The sequence below is a fragment of the Pan paniscus genome, chromosome 4 (assembly GCF_029289425.2).
Source record: "Pan paniscus chromosome 4, NHGRI_mPanPan1-v2.0_pri, whole genome shotgun sequence".
Taxonomy (NCBI): Eukaryota; Metazoa; Chordata; class Mammalia; order Primates; family Hominidae; genus Pan; species Pan paniscus.
In genome coordinates this window covers 58,821,118-58,839,159 of record NC_073253.2, presented here as the reverse complement: position 1 = coordinate 58,839,159, position 18,042 = coordinate 58,821,118, and the positions used below count along the sequence as shown (strand labels likewise).

The window sequence follows — 18,042 nt, the reverse complement described above, 5'->3', positions numbered from 1 at the left end:
CTCAGGATACAAAATCAATGTGCAAAAATCACAAGCATTCCTATACACCAATAACAGACAAACAGAGAGCCAAATCATGAGTGAACTCCCATTCACAATTGCTTCAAAGAGAATAAAATACCTAGGAATCCAACTTACAAGGGATGTGAAGGACCTCTTCAATGAGAGCTACAAACCACTGCTCAACGAAATAAAAGAAGACACAAACAAATGGAAAAACATTCCATGCTCATGGATAGGAAGAATCAATATCATGACAATGGCCATACTGCCCAAAGTTATTTATGGATTCAATGCCATCCCCATCAAGCTTCCAATGACTTTCTTCACAGAATTGGAAAAAACTACTTTAAAGTTCATATGGAACCAAACAAGAGCCCACATTGCCAAGACAATCCTAAGCCAAAAGAACAAAGCTGGAAGCATCATGCTACCTGACTTCAAACTATACTACAAGGCTACAGTAACCAAAACAGCATGGTACTGGTAATGGCTGCACAACTATGCAAATATACTAAAATCCATTGACTCATACACTCTAAATGGGTGACCTTTATGGTGTGTGAATTATGTCTCATAAAGTTGTTAGAAGTCATCATAAATGGAAGAGCAACCATTCACATAAAAATAAACAAAATTGTCAATGTTTTCTTTAAGAATTTTTCAGTAGGTGTAGTTAATTACAATTTGACTTTTTTAAGTCTGCACTAAAATTACTCACCAAAACCAATAGCAGGGTCCTCACTGCTGTTACTGAAAATGATTAACCTTTGATACACTTGTAATATCTGAGAAAAAGAAATGCAGGGGTCTCAGTAGGGCTCCCTTCTAAGGTCACTTGATTTCTAAAGAAGTTACCACTAGGTTTGAAGTCATCAGGATGTTAACTATGGGGATGGTTGGTTCAGTACCCAACATCCTGACAGCACATCTGACCATGTATATTGTATCGGAGACCACATCCTCAGCTCAGAAAAAGAGCTCCACTCATTTCAAATAGAAAGCACACTGCATACTGTTCCTCCAGGGACTGAGGTTGACTCTTCTTAGAGTGAGACATTCCCCAACATTGGAACAAAAATGACTCCCACTTCTTTTCTCACCTAAACCTGTTCAGAAGAAAGTAAGGAAGAAAGGCAGGAAGCAGGGGTCGTGGGGGGCGGGGAGGGAGGGAAACTCAGAGATACTTTCAGTATCTAAAGTTGTGAAACTAGACAATCAGGAACGCACAATCAGAGGGCTGAAAAGGGCCAAGAGCCCCTACCCTCCTCCAGCCCATGTTCCCACACCTGCCACAGACCAGGCAGGAGCACAATAAACACTCACCACAAAGTGGGGAAGGAAAATCCAGGCAGGAGCTTCTATGTAAATAAATCTCCCTCCTGTCCTCAGCTTGCACTTGGCCTACTAATTCTTATATAACCCAAGGAGACAGCTAGAAAGAATTTTGATTGGTGACCAATTTTGAGGACTTTTATTAAAATTCTAATTTAAGTCTTCGAGAGTTTCCAGTCATGGATACTACAGATAATATTGCAGATGATGAAAGCGTCTTCAAAATCATAGCTGAGACACTTTACAGTCTTCCCTGGTGTACTCTGATGGCAACAAGGTCCCTTGCCCCTCTCCCACCCTGTAGAATTCCAGCGCCCCCCTCAGCAGTCCTAGCAAAGGAAAGCCTGCCTGCTGGCAGTGAGCCATCATCCACCATTCTCACTTATTTGGATTTGGTTTCCTAATGCTAAACTTTGAAACTTGAAAAAAAAAATGAAAGGAAACCACATCCTTTTTACTCTCAGTATATAGATAGAGGCAGTTAAGAACTGAAAACAGATTTTCAGGTTGATTGATGTGGGACAGCAGCCACAATGAGGAACTCCTATAGATTTCTGGCATCCTCTCTCTCAGTTGTCGTTTCTCTCCTGCTAATTCCTGAAGGTAAGACTGATTCTTCTCATTTCCATTATGACCATGAAGCAAAATGGAGCAGACTTTCAATGAACTTTTGGCAATATTACCTTCCTATACTGACAGAAGATGTTTTCCCCCAAGCCTTATAATGTTTAGCCAGGCACAATGGCACATGCCTGTAGTCCCAGCTACTAGGAACGCTGAGGTGGAAGGATCACTTGAGCGCAGGAGTTTGAGTCCAGGCTGGGCGACATAGTGAGACCCTGTCTCTATTTTTTTTTTAAATAGCATTCTTTCTTGGATTTTAAATATGTCTGTATTTTAGAAAAAAAAAATCTTTTCTTCTCATAATTATTTTGCAAAAGATAGCAGAACCACCAATGCTTATTGCTGCCAATTTGTAACTTGAAAATTGCCAAAAAGGACAATGTAAAAATGAGTTAACAAAACTCTCTTGTTAGTAAAACAAATAGTACCTTCCAGGAAAGGAATAGTGGCAACTTAGTCAGCTCAGCCTTTCCTGCTGCAGAAAATGCATAGATAAAGACAATTAAGACAAATCTGACCTAGACACCAAAAGTGAATCAGGAATTATTAGAATTTTTATACTTATTTCTCTGGTCTAGAGACTCTTTGGCAATAAATTAAGGCGTGAGGCCAGTTCCCTCATTAAGCCTTTGGGTGTGCTATAGTATTTTTTATTAAGCTAATTTTTTGTCTACCAAATGGTAACCAATATTTCTGCTTTTGTGTGAGTTGCGCATGCATGGGTTAAAATGCTGTATAATTCATGGTATTACCACTGAAAGGGTGACAGCTCTTGGGGAGCTCTAGATTTCCCTTGAAGAACCTGCTAGGAAGTGAGGACTACTCTCAAGCTGTGGCAATATGGAGCCAGCCACGGTTTTTCCCAGGATTCATCAGCTTTTGGAGGCAGGGACTTATGTAATAACCTGCCTTGCCAGGAATTCCCAAAGAACTCTGGTTTATCATATTTAGGTGCATATCTGGTTTATGCACCTAAATATGAGAAGACTTTGGGAGGCTGAGGCGGGTGTTTCACAAGGTCAAGAGATCAAGACCATCTTGGCCAACATGGTGAAACCTTGTCTCCACTAAAAAAACAAAAATTAGCTGGGTATGGTGGCACGTGCCTGTAATCCCAGCTACGCAGGAGGCTGAGGCAGGAGAATTGCTTGAACCAGAGAGTTGGAGGCTGCAGTGAGCTAAGATCGTGCCACTGCACTCCAGCCTGGTGACAGAGCGGAACTCTGTCTCAAAAAAAAAAAAAAAGAGAGAGAGAGAAGAAATATAAAAATAACAAGGCTGCAGGACATTTGGGACAAAGGTTGGCTATGTTATAAGCAGGGCATAGTATGACTATATTCAGGCATGTTAAATCCTCCATAACAGAAAAACACAGGGCAGATAAATCCAGCCATATCTTTTCTTCAAAGGAAAACAACAAAAGCAACCTGCTGTGCTCCTCTTTGTTTCCTGTGTTCAGAGAGGGCAGTGTGGGCCCATATAAGGAACAGACAGCAAAGCAAGGCACAGTTGAAATCTATCTGTACATGAATCACCCTAGGAAAATTGGGATTGGGTGAAGGTCTTTTGTTTCTATAAGCTCTTTACCCTTTTGTTTCTAGAGGCTAGAATTTCTTCCTCCCAGTTTCCTTTTTAAAAGCAGAGACCTCTGCTTTTTCAAATCACACTAGCCACATTTCATGTGGTCACTCTCCTCCTTGCTCTTACCCTCATCAAATCTTACGAAAGGCTTCTATAGCTGTCATTAATACTTGCCTGTGAATTTGGCAATGACTTAGTCCTAATTATGGAACAAGAGGCACTGTGCCCTATTCAAGAAACCATGAGTCTCAGCAAAAGTATTTTGGGAGAATCCAAGAACATCTGGTGCAGGAGGTGGAGCACTCGGAGTGTATCACTAAGACGTAAGGTTCTCTCTATCAGCATGTATGGTTTGCCTTGTGTTTAGTTCTCACTGTTCCTTAACAATGGGTCTCTACTTCTAGACTATCATCAAGGAAATGTCACTTAGGCAGAATTCTTGGCATATGGTATCTTCTCTCTTCTCTTCCCTATCTCATTGGAAAAGACCTTAGATTAAACCCCATGGTTTGGTCTAGAGATTGAAGGGGAGGTGCAATCGATGTTATTTTCTTAACTTATGAGTGAGAACAGTGCAATTTAATAACCAAAAGTCTCATAATGACCAAAGGACTGAGGGGTAGGGTCACAGCTAAACGATGCTAATATCGGTTCATAAGCTGTATTTTTGCAATGGCTTGGGGTTAAAAGGGAAGTTATGAGGCTTCTAAAAGTCTTATCTATTTCCCCCAAATTAATAGTTAGCCAAAAAGGGTGGGAGCACTTGAGGTTGTCACTACCACTGGCATTTCCTGCAGCAACTGTTGATGGTAAAGACCAAGGCAGAGCTTTCTGCCATGGGGCCTGGTGGCTGGTTTGTGACATCCAGCCTAATGATCCTGGAACAGTCAATGGCCTCGCTTCTGTGGGTGGAAGAACAGGACCCTAGAGTCCAACAGGAATAGGATTTGCATCAGATGTCTGTGGGTCTAAATGGAGTAAAAGCAGGGGAAATGCTCTCATCCAGACTTCCTCTCTGAGTGCAAAAAGCATGGCTGGTCTTAGAAACATGACTTTGTGTAGAGCTCTTTGGGGGTGAGCACCAATCTGATTTGTCTTTTTCCATTGAACAGATGTCTGTGAAAAAATTATTGGAGGAAATGAAGTAACTCCTCATTCAAGACCCTACATGGTCCTACTTAGTCTTGACAGAAAAAACATCTGTGCTGGGGCTTTGATTGCAAAAGACTGGGTGTTGACTGCAGCTCACTGTAACTTGTAAGTGCCTGGGTTTTTAAAAAAAAGTTTGTAAAGATACTCTAATTTGGGGAAACATTAATAAAAAGAGTAGGCCGGGCACAGTGGCTTACGCCTGTAATCCCAGCACTTTGGGAGGCCAAGGCAGGTGGATCACATGAGGTCAGGAGTTTGAGACTAGCCTGGCCAACATGGTGAAACCCCATCTCTATTAAAAATACAAAATTAGCCAGGCATGGTGGCGCATGCCTGTAATCCCAGCTACTTTGGAGGCTGAGGCAGGAGAATTGTTTGAACCTAGGAGACGGAGGTTGCAGTGAGCCGAGATCGCACCATTGCACTCCAGCCTGGGCAACGAGAGTGAGACTCCATCTCAAAATAAAATAAAATAAAATAAAATAAAAAATAAAACAAAATAAAATAAAATAAAAAATAAAATAAAATAAAGTAGATCCCACTGAAGCCATGGGAGGTTCATATGTATCTTCACATCGCTTAAGTCTTTGGGCACTTGCTTGAGCCTAAAAGGAAGTTAGGCCCACACTTGCCACAAAGAATCAGGCAATGAGGAAGCAGCATCCACAAGCTCTTTCTGTACATCTCCACTGAGCCATTGGGTACAGGTGCTGCAGAGCTTTGCTTCTGTCATGACTGCGTGACCAGGTAGAATTAGCCTCAGCATGGAAGGGTGAAACTTTCAGTGCCCCCTCAGAGCCCTGGGTGCAACCATCAAGTACAGAAAGCTTGTGTCCAATGACCTTCTTGTATGCCTCCATGAATTCCTCTCACATCTTTGGCCATCTCTTCACTCCTGTCGACCACTACATTCAAACCTCTTCCCAGGCCTGGTCTTTTCCTACTCTCTAAATCAAGCCTCTAAACCTAGGCCATTCAATATGATAGGCACTAGCTACACGTAGCTATGTAAATTTCAATCAATTAAAGTTAAATAAAATCTCAAATTAGTTCCTCAGTTGCACTAGCCACATTTCAAGTCCTCAGTAGCCACATGTGGCTAGTGCAGATTCATAGAACATTTCATCGTAAAAATATGCTCTACTGGAAAGCACTGTTCTAAGGTCTTTTTCTTTTATTTTTTAATTATTTACTTTTTATTGACATATAATAGTTGCACATATGTTGGGGATACATGTGATCATTTAAGTGAGACTAATCTCAGCTGATGTAATGGAAAAGAGGCAGTGTGCATAATCTGGTTGGTGTAGTTTATACTAGGTTATGAATGATGGCCTTAATCCAATCATCAGTACATCAGAAAGCATTTTGATTTTGATAACCAAAATGAACGTTTAAGAGGAAAAAAAGACTCCTGGACCCCTCCTTCAGACCACCATCCCTTCAACACACTCAATGCCAAGCACACTCAATGCCAAGCAAATAGGGTCCTCCACGGGGCAATCTGTTTCTGAAAGTTTTCCCATTTGAGTTTGTTGTTTTCTTGAAAAGATCCCTTCAGTGCATTACTTTACAACTATTGGCTGCTTTTTGCTTCTGTCTCTGGACTACTGAGATCTTTGCTTCCCATCACAGCTAATAAGTAATTCTCCATCACAGCTAAATAAGGCAGGGGTAGAGGGGCAGATAAGCACAAGACTTGGCTTTGCTGCCATGGAATTCTCTTGTTTTTCAATGAACCTAGTTTAGCTTTTTATAAATAAGCTGGTGATGATGATGATGACGATGAATTCATAAACATTCTTTTATTCATAAACATTCTTTTATTCTTTAAAGCACACATTTTCTTTCTGAGCCACAAAGAAATCTCCCCACCTCCATATTTACAAATGGGACAATGAAACTGATCAGTATATATGCTCAACTGCTAATACAAAGAATAAATCCAGTAAATAATGTTGTGTCTGTTCTCAGGAACAAAAGGTCCCAGGTCATTCTTGGGGCTCACTCAATAACCAGGGAAGAGCCAACAAAACAGATAATGCTTGTTAAGAAAGAGTTTCCCTATCCATGCTATGACCCAGACACACGCGAAGGTGACCTTAAACTTTTACAGGTACGTATCTTTGATTGTCTTCTCAAAAGTCATAGAACCTTCTACAATCTGGCCGCCGACGTGAAAACCTTTCCTTGGTGACCCTGTTGTAAAAACTCACATAAAGAGGATCCTGAAATTTTGGACTATAATTTAAAATGTAAATATTTATCTTATCCCATTAACACTTTATGTTTTTCTTCCAACAGCTGACGGAAAAAGCAAAAATTAACAAATATGTGACTATCCTTCATCTACCTAAAAAGGGGGATGATGTGAAACCAGGAACCATGTGCCAAGTTGCAGGGTGGGGGAGGACTCACAATAGTGCATCTCGGTCCGATACTCTGAGAGAAGTCAATATCACCATCATAGACAGAAAAGTCTGCAATGATCAAAATCACTATAATTTTAACCCTGTGATTGGAATGAATATGGTTTGTGCTGGAAGCCTCCGAGGTGGAAGAGACTCGTGCAATGTAAGTAAAATAAGATCCCACGTTTCAGCTATTGAATTAAGTCATGCAGACAGAGAAAATGTAATGTCATGTTTGTTTTGTCATGGCACTGGCTTCTACAGGATCCTAGAGCTTTTTGAAATAAGTTTAATAAAACCCCAGTCAAATAAATGAATGCTCGCAGCTCAAGTGAGTCATTAGTCAAAAATAAGAAGTTCACTGCTAGTGCATGGGGTGACCTACTACATATTTTTGATTTTTTACAAAAATTACTAAGAAGCAATGTTTGGTCTCATTTTTCATGTTAACATACGTAGATCTAAACTTGAAGATATACAACACTTACGAGAGCTGAAGTCAGGGTTCCTCAAGGCCATTCAGTACTCTTTCCCCATTTCAGTACATTCCCTCTCCTTCCCCACTACGTTCCTCTGCCATTTAACATCGGCATGTCTGAAATGTCTGTCAAGCCTGGCTGAATATTTCCAGCCAGACCCCATAGCTTCCTAGAGCTTAGTTTAATCCGTAGCAAACTTCAAAGCATGACTCATACCAGAAAATGTGTAAGCTTCCATCCTAGAACCCCCTGAGAAGAGGTGGGATAGGGCCATGCTTAAAGATGAGAATAGAAGAAACATTTCGCAGATTTTTAAACTGAGTACTACCTTGCATTTCTCATTTGTCCCAAAGACCCTATAGAGCCTTACCTGAAGAAGGGTGTGCAGTATGCATGGTTTGGCAGTTACCAGAGATTGAGAAATCCAAAGGTCTCTGTCCTTCCCTAGATCTATGTCTTGCCTTCAGAACCAAAGCTTGCCAAATCCCAGGAAAAGAAAACATTTGTCTTCAGTACCTGTCCACTTTCTCTTCTCTGCCCTAGTTCCCCCATTCCCTCCCTTGTCCACCACCCTGGGCTCCCAGGAACCCAGAACCTTCATGCTTTTGGAACCCACATGCAGCATCCTAAGGCCACGGCAGCATCCCAAGACGCTAGTCCCCATCCCACCAGCCACCTGCCACCACCGAAACTTGGCAATCCTTGCCTGTTCTCTCAACACCCTGGAATTGGCTATTGATGAATTAAACCTAAAGGACTAATTCTGCAAATGCCAGTTACTGTAACAGGCAGGGGAAATAAACCTGTTCAGGGAGGATCCCGGGTTCCAACATGGTTCTTTATTTCATATCTTTATAAGGCCAACTTTTGCCTGAAAGGGACTGATTTGGTTTTGTTTCTTTTGGAAGGCAATTATCTGCTAGAAGAACCAGAAAACATAGTGTTTATTCTTTGCTTCAATGTACCATCTGCATTTGACTATTTTGCCCCTTGAGTTATTAAGCATTTTGAGAAAACGACAAATAAACAGGAGACTTTCCTTTCCAAAAGCAGAGCAATAGTCTCAAAATTAGCTGATAACATGTACAAGTTTCACTTCGATTTTCACTGGCTCATAAATAAACCAAGTGAACCAATTCAAAAATGTTAAAATATTTCCAAACATTTTAATTTTTAAAATTAAAGCACTATCTTCAATTAAGTCAAGGTTGGTCTTAACTGCATATTAAATGCTGCAGAATTTCTTCCATTTCACTAGTGGTAATGCTGAACACTGACCCCACACCCCACCCCTCTTGTTTTCCTCCAGGGAGATTCTGGAAGCCCTTTGTTGTGCGAGGGTGTTTTCCGAGGGGTCACTTCCTTTGGCCTTGAAAATAAATGCGGAGACCCTCGTGGGCCTGGTGTCTATACTCTTCTCTCAAAGAAACACCTCAACTGGATAATTATGACTATCAAGGGAGCAGTTTAAATAACCATTTCCTTTCATTTACTGTGGCTTCTTAATCTTTTCACAAATAAAATCAATTTGCATGACTGTACCTGTTTCTCTCTTGTAACCTTAGTGGGCAGATCTGCGCCAGCAAAGTGAAGCAGAGTTACATGGCAGCCTTGTAGATAATGCAAGGATTACGTGATCAATGTCACCAGAGTCATTTGTGCGTCAAGTGACATGGGAATGCTTCCTGAATTATTCATCTCTCTGTCTCCATGAAATCCAGCAAGAACAACCCTAAGATCAGGTCTAATAACAAATGCAGTAAAGGGCTCCACAATTCCACAGGAAACAGAAACAGCCAGTCTGGAACATTTGTGTTAAAAGGAAATATAGGGCATTGTTCCACATTAACACCTGCTTTTCATGTTATACACAAGAACCTGAGTCTATGGGAGAAAAAGAAACAAGCAATGCCTTACGGTATTTTCCAAATTCTAGGGCATGCAAATAAAGTGCTTGGGCAGCCAAGAAAATTATACAATAGAGAGTCAGCCTTCTTTCTCAGTGCCTTGCATTTAAGCCTTGGATTACCTAGGTGATTTCTCAGTTCTCTTTGTTCTTGAGACGGGGTAGATCCAATCAACATGGTGGTCACAGTGGCTGCCATCCCATAGTAGGGAGTGAGTGTTGACTTGTATCCAGAAAGTTTTCTTTGGAAAAAACCCTCATAATATTTTTTCAACATAGTGAATTTAGTAGGTAGTCATCAGCCTGCAGTCATTTCAAGATGTGATTATGTGAACAGATTCTTTCCATTTCTATAGTCCCTTTAGTAATATAAATTTTATATATGTATATTATATATTATGTAATACAAATTTCAATATATACATATATTATATATGTATATACACATACACACATATATATACACATATACACATATACACACACATATATACATGCATAATACATATTCAAACCAATAACATACAGCAACACAAAGAGACAGGCTCTTAAAAGAAAGTGCAAAAAAATAAAAACCAACAACAAAGGAAGGAGCATAGCTCAAAGACTGGCTAAAATAATAGTACATTGGTTTTCAACCATGGTAGTTCATTAGACTCACCAAGCTCTTTAAAATTACCAATGCCTAGGTCCCACCTCTAGAGATTCTGATTTAATTGGTATTTGGTGGGACCCAGGATGTAGTATTCTTTGTATGAGCTCTCCAGTGATTCTAATATGCAGCCAGGGATAAGAACCCTTATACTAGAAAAGGAGATCTGGTGCTACTATATAAAAGAGAGGCTCTGAGACAGTAACTACGATGATATTTTAAATACTTGCTACAATCCCTCATTGCTAGTTAGGATTTTAACTGCAAAAAGAGGATGGAATATTCCCTACTGTCAATATGTATTACAGATTTTGAACTCTGTTTAAAAAGTGGTTGTATGGAACCCTTGTTAATTGCTGGTAGAAGTGTAAATTAGTACAACTTCATAGGAAAATTGGCAGTGTCTACTAAAACTCAACATATATATAAACCTATGACCTAGCAATTCCACTCCTGGGTAGATCCCAAACACACATGAGTGCTTTTATCCACCAAAGATGTGTTCTGGAATGTACACAGCAGCTTTATTCTTGGAAGTCAAAACTAGAAATAACTCAAATATCCACACACAATAAAATGGATAAACAATGTTACACAGGCATACAATAAAATATTACACAGCAATGAAAAAGAACAAACTTCAGTTTTATGCAACACAAATTTAATGTTGAGGAAAAGTGAGATAAAAAAGAATATGCATGATGAGATTCCATTTATCTGAAAGTTGGCATAAGGAAAAACTAATCCATGGGGATAGCAGTCAGAAAAATGTAGAGCTGCTAACTAGGAGTGGGTACGAGGGATCCCTTTAGGGTACTAGAGATGTTCATATCTTGATCTAGATGTTGGTTACACGCTTATTTATTCATAAATTTAAAACTCATCAAGCTATAAAGACTTATGTGCTTTACTATATGTGAATTATTGTTCTGTGAAAAAATTTTAATTAAAAAATTTAAAAATAAATTGTAGCCCAGGCTTTTGTGTGCTATCTGAAAGCTTACCTTTTTCTTTATGAAAACCATATTCCAAATTTCCCAACAAAACTAATCGTAGTAACAGATATATTAATATTTTTCTTAAATGAGAGCCTCTTGTTCACATGCCAGTATTAACTGAGAGAAGTGCCCTTTGTTCATGACATAGTGTCATGAGAGTATTAAAACAGAAGTATCCAGAACAGAATGGCAGGGGACACTGGAAATGGTCTAATCATTTTGCTCATTTTCTTCTAAACATTGTCTTACAGTTAATACCTGGCGTATTCGGAAGATCAAATTAAAACCATTAAAGAAGAGTGTGCATTGCAGAAAACTATCACATCTGTGGCTTTCAGTGGCCTAAAATTTTCTAAGGCAAGAATTACTAACATTACCAAACAGATCGAAATTTAAAAAACAGGGAAAATAGAAATATATATTGACAAATTAACACTAATTTAATAGAAGAGTCCTAAACTCCCCTGGTATATACTATTCTACTTTTGAATTCTTAAAGTTTTTGTTTTGTTGTGTTGATTTTGGGGGCATAGGGAATAGGTATGTATTAGTAAAAAAAATTCATGTCAAAGCAAAAAAAAAAAATCAACCAATATTTGATATCTGGCATATGCAGAACATATGAAGGAGCCCCAAAAAATATAACGCATGCTCCCTCAAGCCCTCAATTCAAACTCCTCAGGATGTTAAAACAAAACAACCAACGATTCAAACAGTAATAAAAGATTTTTTTAAACAGCTATAATAGTATAATAATACCAAATAGATGATACAGGCTAATGCCAAGAACTCAAACCCAGGTAACATAATTTCAAAACACTTCCTGGAGAGGTTAGGACTTGTGTGGGTGTGTAAAGGAAAAGGAGAGAGAAGCAAGAATTCAGATTAGAAGAAAAGCTCCAATAAGGCAAGAAATCACAAGACTTAGCCAAAGTCTTAATATAGGAGATGAATGGGAATTAACATTCAAAAGACAGAACAGCGAACTGATCAAGTTTGAAGGAACCTTAGCAGTGATCAAATTCCTATCCTTGCAGATGTTGCAACACATCCAAGGTTACAGGGTGTATTTATGGCAGAGCCAAGGCAAGAACAGATCTCCTAACTTCCAGTCCTGGGCTGAGAACTCCAGAGGTTGAGGTCAAAGGTGTTTGGTAATAGGTTGTCCTTGAGAGTTGATGAGCAGGGGACTGAGAGGATCAGCACAGGACTTTTAGATGTTCAACCTAGCAGTGGTGTGGAGTCAAGAGGATCAGTTCTAAGACAATTACAGCAGACTGGCTGTCAGGCACACAGGATGTGACTAGGTGAAGCAAAAGAAAAGACAGCAAAGGGTGAACTGAGGAAGCACAGAGCAGAATAATCAGGAGGTTCCCTGAGTGGGAGACCAGGATAAGGATGAGACCATCAGGAGGGGAAAGGGATTCCTACAGAACTGATTTTTAGAGAGAGCAATATGCATGCTTAACATACTGCCTAGCATATAGTGAGATTTTAATAAGTGTTTTTCAAGTGAATGAGTTGTGTTTTCAATGTGTTGAGATTGAGCTAAAGACAGGAAAGTATGTCAAAAGGGAACTATCCTGAGGCAATCAGAAATATGAGGTTTGGAGCTGGGGAGAAAAGTCATACGGGAAAGAAGTAGAAATCTTTGCTATAGATGTTATTCTGAATAAAGTAGTGAAAATGAATCTCTAGAAAGGGGTAAGAATGGGAGGAAGAAGAGGAGGGGGAGGAAGAGGGGCAGAAAGAAGAAAGCAGAGAAGAAAAGAAGCGGATCTCTGGGAAGCAGAGCAAGTAAAGCAATCTGCAAAAGAAGAACAGGAGAACAGGCATTCACATCAAGAAGAGTATTTCAACTTGTTTGATACTCATAAAAACCCCATGGAGAAGACATAGCCAACATCATCATCTTCACTTAGAAATAAGGAAACTGAAACCTAGAGGGGCTGGGTGCTAGTAGCAATTCCATACAGAGGCCGTCCCATCAGCTGCAGCAGAAAACACCCGGGTCTGGTCTGGACTCAAAGCCAGGTGCAGCACTCTGCCCCTGTGGCCTGGGGGAAGAAGGAAAGACAGTTCATACTCCTCCACGTTACATGGGCTGCTGCTCAGGATTGTAGGCAATGTAAGTTGGGGCCATGAGTCCCATCCCAGGATAAAGGGCTTTCCCACACCCACCAGGTTCAGAGCTGCCACCAACTGAGCCATGCTGGGAGACAGCAGTCAGGGCCGACTGGGACAGTTTTCTCCCTCAGTGCTCTTGCCCCTGTATCAGTGTCCTGTGGCTGCCATAACAAATTACCACCCATTGGGTGGCTTAAAACAACAGAAATTGATTCTCACAGTTCTGGAGATGGGAAGTCTGAAATCATGGGGTCACAGGGGCTGTGCTCCCTAGGGAGGCTCTCGAGGGGATTCCATGCTTTGCAGCTATTGGCAGTCATTGATTTGTGGCCACATCACTCCAGGCTCTGCCTCTGAGACCACATCTCCTCCTCTTCTGTGTGTCTTTTCTCCTCTGTGTGTCTCTCACAAGGATACTTGCCATTGGATTTAGGGCCACCTGGATAATCCAGGATGATTTTATTTCCAGATCCTTAATGACATCTCCAAATGCAATATTTCTAAATAGGTCCCAGTCTGAGGTTCCAGAGATTTAGCATGGGTATCCTTTAGGAGACCATTTATCAGCCTACCACACCCTTCATGCCCTATACTGTTGTTAGTTCTGTCTTCTCTAATCCAACCATTCCTACGAATGACAGTGCTATGCTCCTGCCACATATCCCAGCCCTCCCCCAGAAGTATCCCACTGGGCCCCAGGTTTCAATAAACTAATCAGATAAACTGAAGCAGCTTAATGAAAAAGGACTCAAAAAGCTCTCCCACAGAGCATGCATGAGCCACACTTAGGAAATTCTGGAGACAATACTTCTCCTTCTGTTAAATTATTATTTGCCAAAGAACATTCTATGGCACAGTAGTCCTATGGGAGGTTAATAGGTATTAAAAATGAAAAGACTGTTTAATGTTCATACTAATTTGGAAGCTTTGAGTTAAGAAAATTAAACATTTCCTTATTTCAGGATTTCTTCATTTTAGGACTACTAGAAGCATTACAAATGTTTCGGAGATGAGGCAACAATAGGCAGTACTTCTCAGATTTATCTGACCACAGAGTTCTTTTAATTTGAGCATCTCAAGGGCTAGTGCTCCTTGGAAAATGCTTTGCAAAATCTGGCCCAATCCAACAGTGACTTTAATGATCAAAACTTTAGGCCAAAATAGGTGAAGCTGACTCTATGAAAGGAGCCTGAGGCTAGGAGAATGAGGGAGGAAAGGAGGTCAGATATGGTTTTGAGTGGGTAGGTATTTGTGGGCACAGCTGAAATCAAAGTAGATGGGTGGTCACTGCTCAAAGGACCAGTACTGCCTACGACTCAATTGAGAGCTGGAATTTCAGAAATGATCGTGTACTCTGATACAAGGTTCTCAGCAGAAAGGAGTGTGAAAACACTATTCCACTCCCAAGAGAGACATATTTGAGATGCTTATTCTTCTACACACATCACTCCCAACACTCTCCTTTATGCCTGTCCACGTGCATGTGCATGCACACACACACGCACACACACACCACACACACGCGCACCAGTAAAGGATGCCTCCAAGGGGACATGGGCTTGGCCCTGGGTGTGTTGGGACATAAAAAAGTTTACATTTATAACGACAATGCAGGCCCCTTATTTTATAGGTGAGGGAAAAGATTTGGGGATACCAAATGTATTGCCCAAGGTCACACAGCTAATTCATGACAGAGCCAGAACTAGGATCCAATTCAATGCTGTGACTTTTCAGACCACACTCCAAACCCTGATGAAAGAATCTCTTTTTTTTTATGGAAGACCACTGTCTATTATTTAAAAAATAATAAGCCATATAAATGAAAAGCAACTTGATTTAGTTGTTTTAAAAGGATAAATATAGGAGACGGACACAGTGGCACATGCCTGCAGTCCCAGCTACTCAGGAGGGTCACCTGAAGCAAGGTGTTTAAGGCTACAGTGCACTATGATCAAGCCTGTGAATAGCCACTGCACTCCAGCCTGGGCAACATAGAAAGATCCAGCCTCCTAAAAAGAAGAGGATAAATATACAATAGAACATTACTCTAATGCTTTTATTTATTTATTTATTTTGAGACAGGGTCTCACTCTGTCACCCAGACTGGAGTGCAGTGGTGCAAACACAGCTCACTGCAGCCTCAACCTCCTGGACTCAAGTGATCCTTCCACCTCAGCCTCTCAAATAGCTGGGACTATAGAGTGTGCCACCATGTCTGGCTAATTTTTGTAATTTTTCTAGAAATGGAGTCTCACTATGTTGCCCAGGCTGCGCTAATGCTTTTAAATTAATAAGAAAGAAGAGTCTATTCAATAAATGTAATAGGTAATAAATATGCCTTCACTCTTTTGCGTTATGATGAAGAAGAGAAAAAGGGGAAAGGAATAACGGTGGGGGGAAATTCCAATCTTTTCCAAAGCATGTACTGAAAACTATCTTGACTTAAAAACTGGAAAGCTACTTCTAGAATTTGTTAGGAAAATGTCATTTGGACTGGACGCAAAGACATTCTTGAAGTTTTTCTCTCACATCAGTGACAATCTTAATTTACCAGATAGTGAGAAATGTCGTCTTTATCTCAGACAAAGGTCCTTTTTAGGGTTTATTTTCTCAAGTTCTAAGAATACAGACACTGAAAGCATGAAAACGTTGTCTTCTTTCTGCAACTATAGTCATAAATGAGACCACATATTGATACATGGAATGATGAAACCAAGCCAAAGGCCAGATCTCACCCTATAAGCTAAAAAGCTACCTACTCCTATTTCAAAGCTTAAAAATTACAACTCTTGAGTAGGTGGGAATAATCATAAGTTACCTTTCTTCTGTAGTCAGGTGGATGAGGTCTCTTTAACTGAAATTTTCCCCCCAAAAAAAATCATGACTATGGTTAACAGGGTACAGCTTAGTAAAGGTGTGACCAGAATCTAGAATAGTTTTGTTCCAAACTTTGTGACCACAATCCACAGCCAAAACTATATTTTATGTAGCAACCCCATACACAGGCATGTACATGTACTACATACGTTTCATAAAATACTACTTAATTTTCCATTTTCCCATCCTATACTATTCTATTTCACTTTTTATTGCTGATCTTGACTCACTACATTCATAATCCAATGGTCATGACCCCCAGTTTGAAGACCCTGATCCAGATCTCAGTCATCAGGTGTATGTCAAGAGCCCTGTTCTTGACCCACAATGGAAACACAGCCTCACAACGAAAGCCATAAAAATTAAATACCTAGGCCAGGGGACACAGCAGTGCTCCCTCAGTGTGTTCATGGAACAAGTACTTCAAGATGTCCCCCACTACAGATTTCCCAAATGTGTTTGGGAAACAACAAATGCTATCACCTTCTCTTGGTGATGCACAACACACATAATCTATCCAAGCCTTTGGAAGGTCCTTAAGAAAGAAAACAGTGGCCAGGCCTGGTGGCTCATACCTATACTCCCAGCACTTTGGGAGGCCGAGGTGGGTGGATCACCTAAGGTCAGGAGTTCGAGACCAGCCTGGCCAACATGGAGAAACCCCATCTCTACTAAAAATACACACAAAAATTAGCCAGGCGTGGTAGTTGGCGCCTGTAGTCCCAGCTACTTGGGAGGCTGAGGCAGGAGAATCGCTTGAACTTGGGAGGCGGAGGTTGCAGTGAGCCGAGATGGTGCCATTGAACTTCAGCCTAGGCAACAGAGTGAGACTCTGGCTCAAAAAAAATAAATAAAAAGAAAAAGAAAAGAAGAAGAAAAAACTGTTCTAGCTTAACCCCAAATTTCCAAACTTACTGACCATATGGTATGTTTTTGTATTAACAACTTTGTATGTATGTTTTGTATAACTGTTAAACACTTTTGAGAAATACTGTATGTAGAAGAAACTAATGGGTTAGAGATGAAAATGAGTGTCTAAGAGCTCAAAAGTAACCTCATCTCCAACTATAAGCATTTTAAGAGAAAAGGTTAAATGCACTCTTGGAAATTCTAATATTAATGAAACAATTCGCAAGGAGTTAAAACTAAAGTACTTATAGCTTGTAAGGACCAGAGAAACAAGGAAATACACCTGGTAAGTACATTCTTTATTCTAAGCATCAGCAAATTGATTTGAATATCCTATCACATGCCCCCACCTAGCTGAAGGGCATACCTAGCTGCTGGAATTAGTTTTGTAAACAACCAGGTTTTAAGGCTTGATTTACAATACTTCTCTAATCTGAAAAGGTCCAGGGAATTGCATGTCTTCTGATTAAAAATATGAGGATTGACTCATGCTCTTCCTACACTTGCACCTGATCACCAAAATGGCTCTGCTAAGAGTTCCCTGTATTCTGATCCAGGCCACAGAGTGTGACAGCTGAAGAATACAAAGGTCATTCTGAGGCTGAGGTCCAGTTGGGCTCATCATCAGAGGCAGGAAGTCTATCTGATAAGGCTGTTTCATTGTTGCCCATTAATATTCTCAGAATCTCCAAAGAGAGTCATGGTATTATCACTACCTAACATTGCATATATTTGTTTTCTGCATGTCTCCTCTCACAAAAGTGTAGGCCCCCTGAGGGCAAGAACATTGTCTCTCTTGTTCACCTGTGTATCCCCAGCACCCCAAAAAGTACCTCCCACATAATAGATGCTTCATAAATAAATAATCAATAAGTAAATCTCAGGGATTGGCCAGGAGGCCAGGTGAGTGAACAGAGGAAAAAGACGGGATATATAATCAGAGTTCTACAAGAGATTGGATGCCGGTGCCCTGTTCTTGCATCGACCACCA

At 40.4% G+C, this 18,042-nt stretch overlaps 2 protein-coding genes across 4 annotated transcripts in view; one reads left to right on the top strand and one right to left on the bottom strand.

The window, feature by feature from the left end:
* Nucleotides 1–1,821: 1,821 nt before the first annotated feature.
* GZMA (granzyme A) lies at nt 1,822–9,121 on the top strand. Its single transcript, XM_003827359.5, has 5 exons — nt 1,822–1,938; nt 4,653–4,797; nt 6,667–6,808; nt 6,997–7,266; nt 8,892–9,121. The coding sequence occupies exons 1-5, from the start codon at nt 1,869–1,871 to the stop codon at nt 9,051–9,053; spliced, it is 789 nt and encodes a 262-aa protein (XP_003827407.1). The 5' UTR covers nt 1,822–1,868; the 3' UTR covers nt 9,054–9,121.
* Nucleotides 9,122–9,788: 667 nt separating this feature from the next.
* CDC20B (cell division cycle 20B) overlaps nt 9,789–18,042 on the bottom strand; it is a 62,107-nt gene continuing 53,853 nt past the window's right edge. For all 3 annotated transcript variants that reach the window (XM_008952727.4, XM_003827360.4, XM_003827361.4), the window contains one exon: nt 9,789–13,195. In XM_008952727.4, coding sequence (XP_008950975.2) covers nt 13,095–13,195 — 101 coding nt within the window. In that variant the 3' untranslated portion in view covers nt 9,789–13,094. The remainder of the gene's footprint in view (nt 13,196–18,042) is intronic.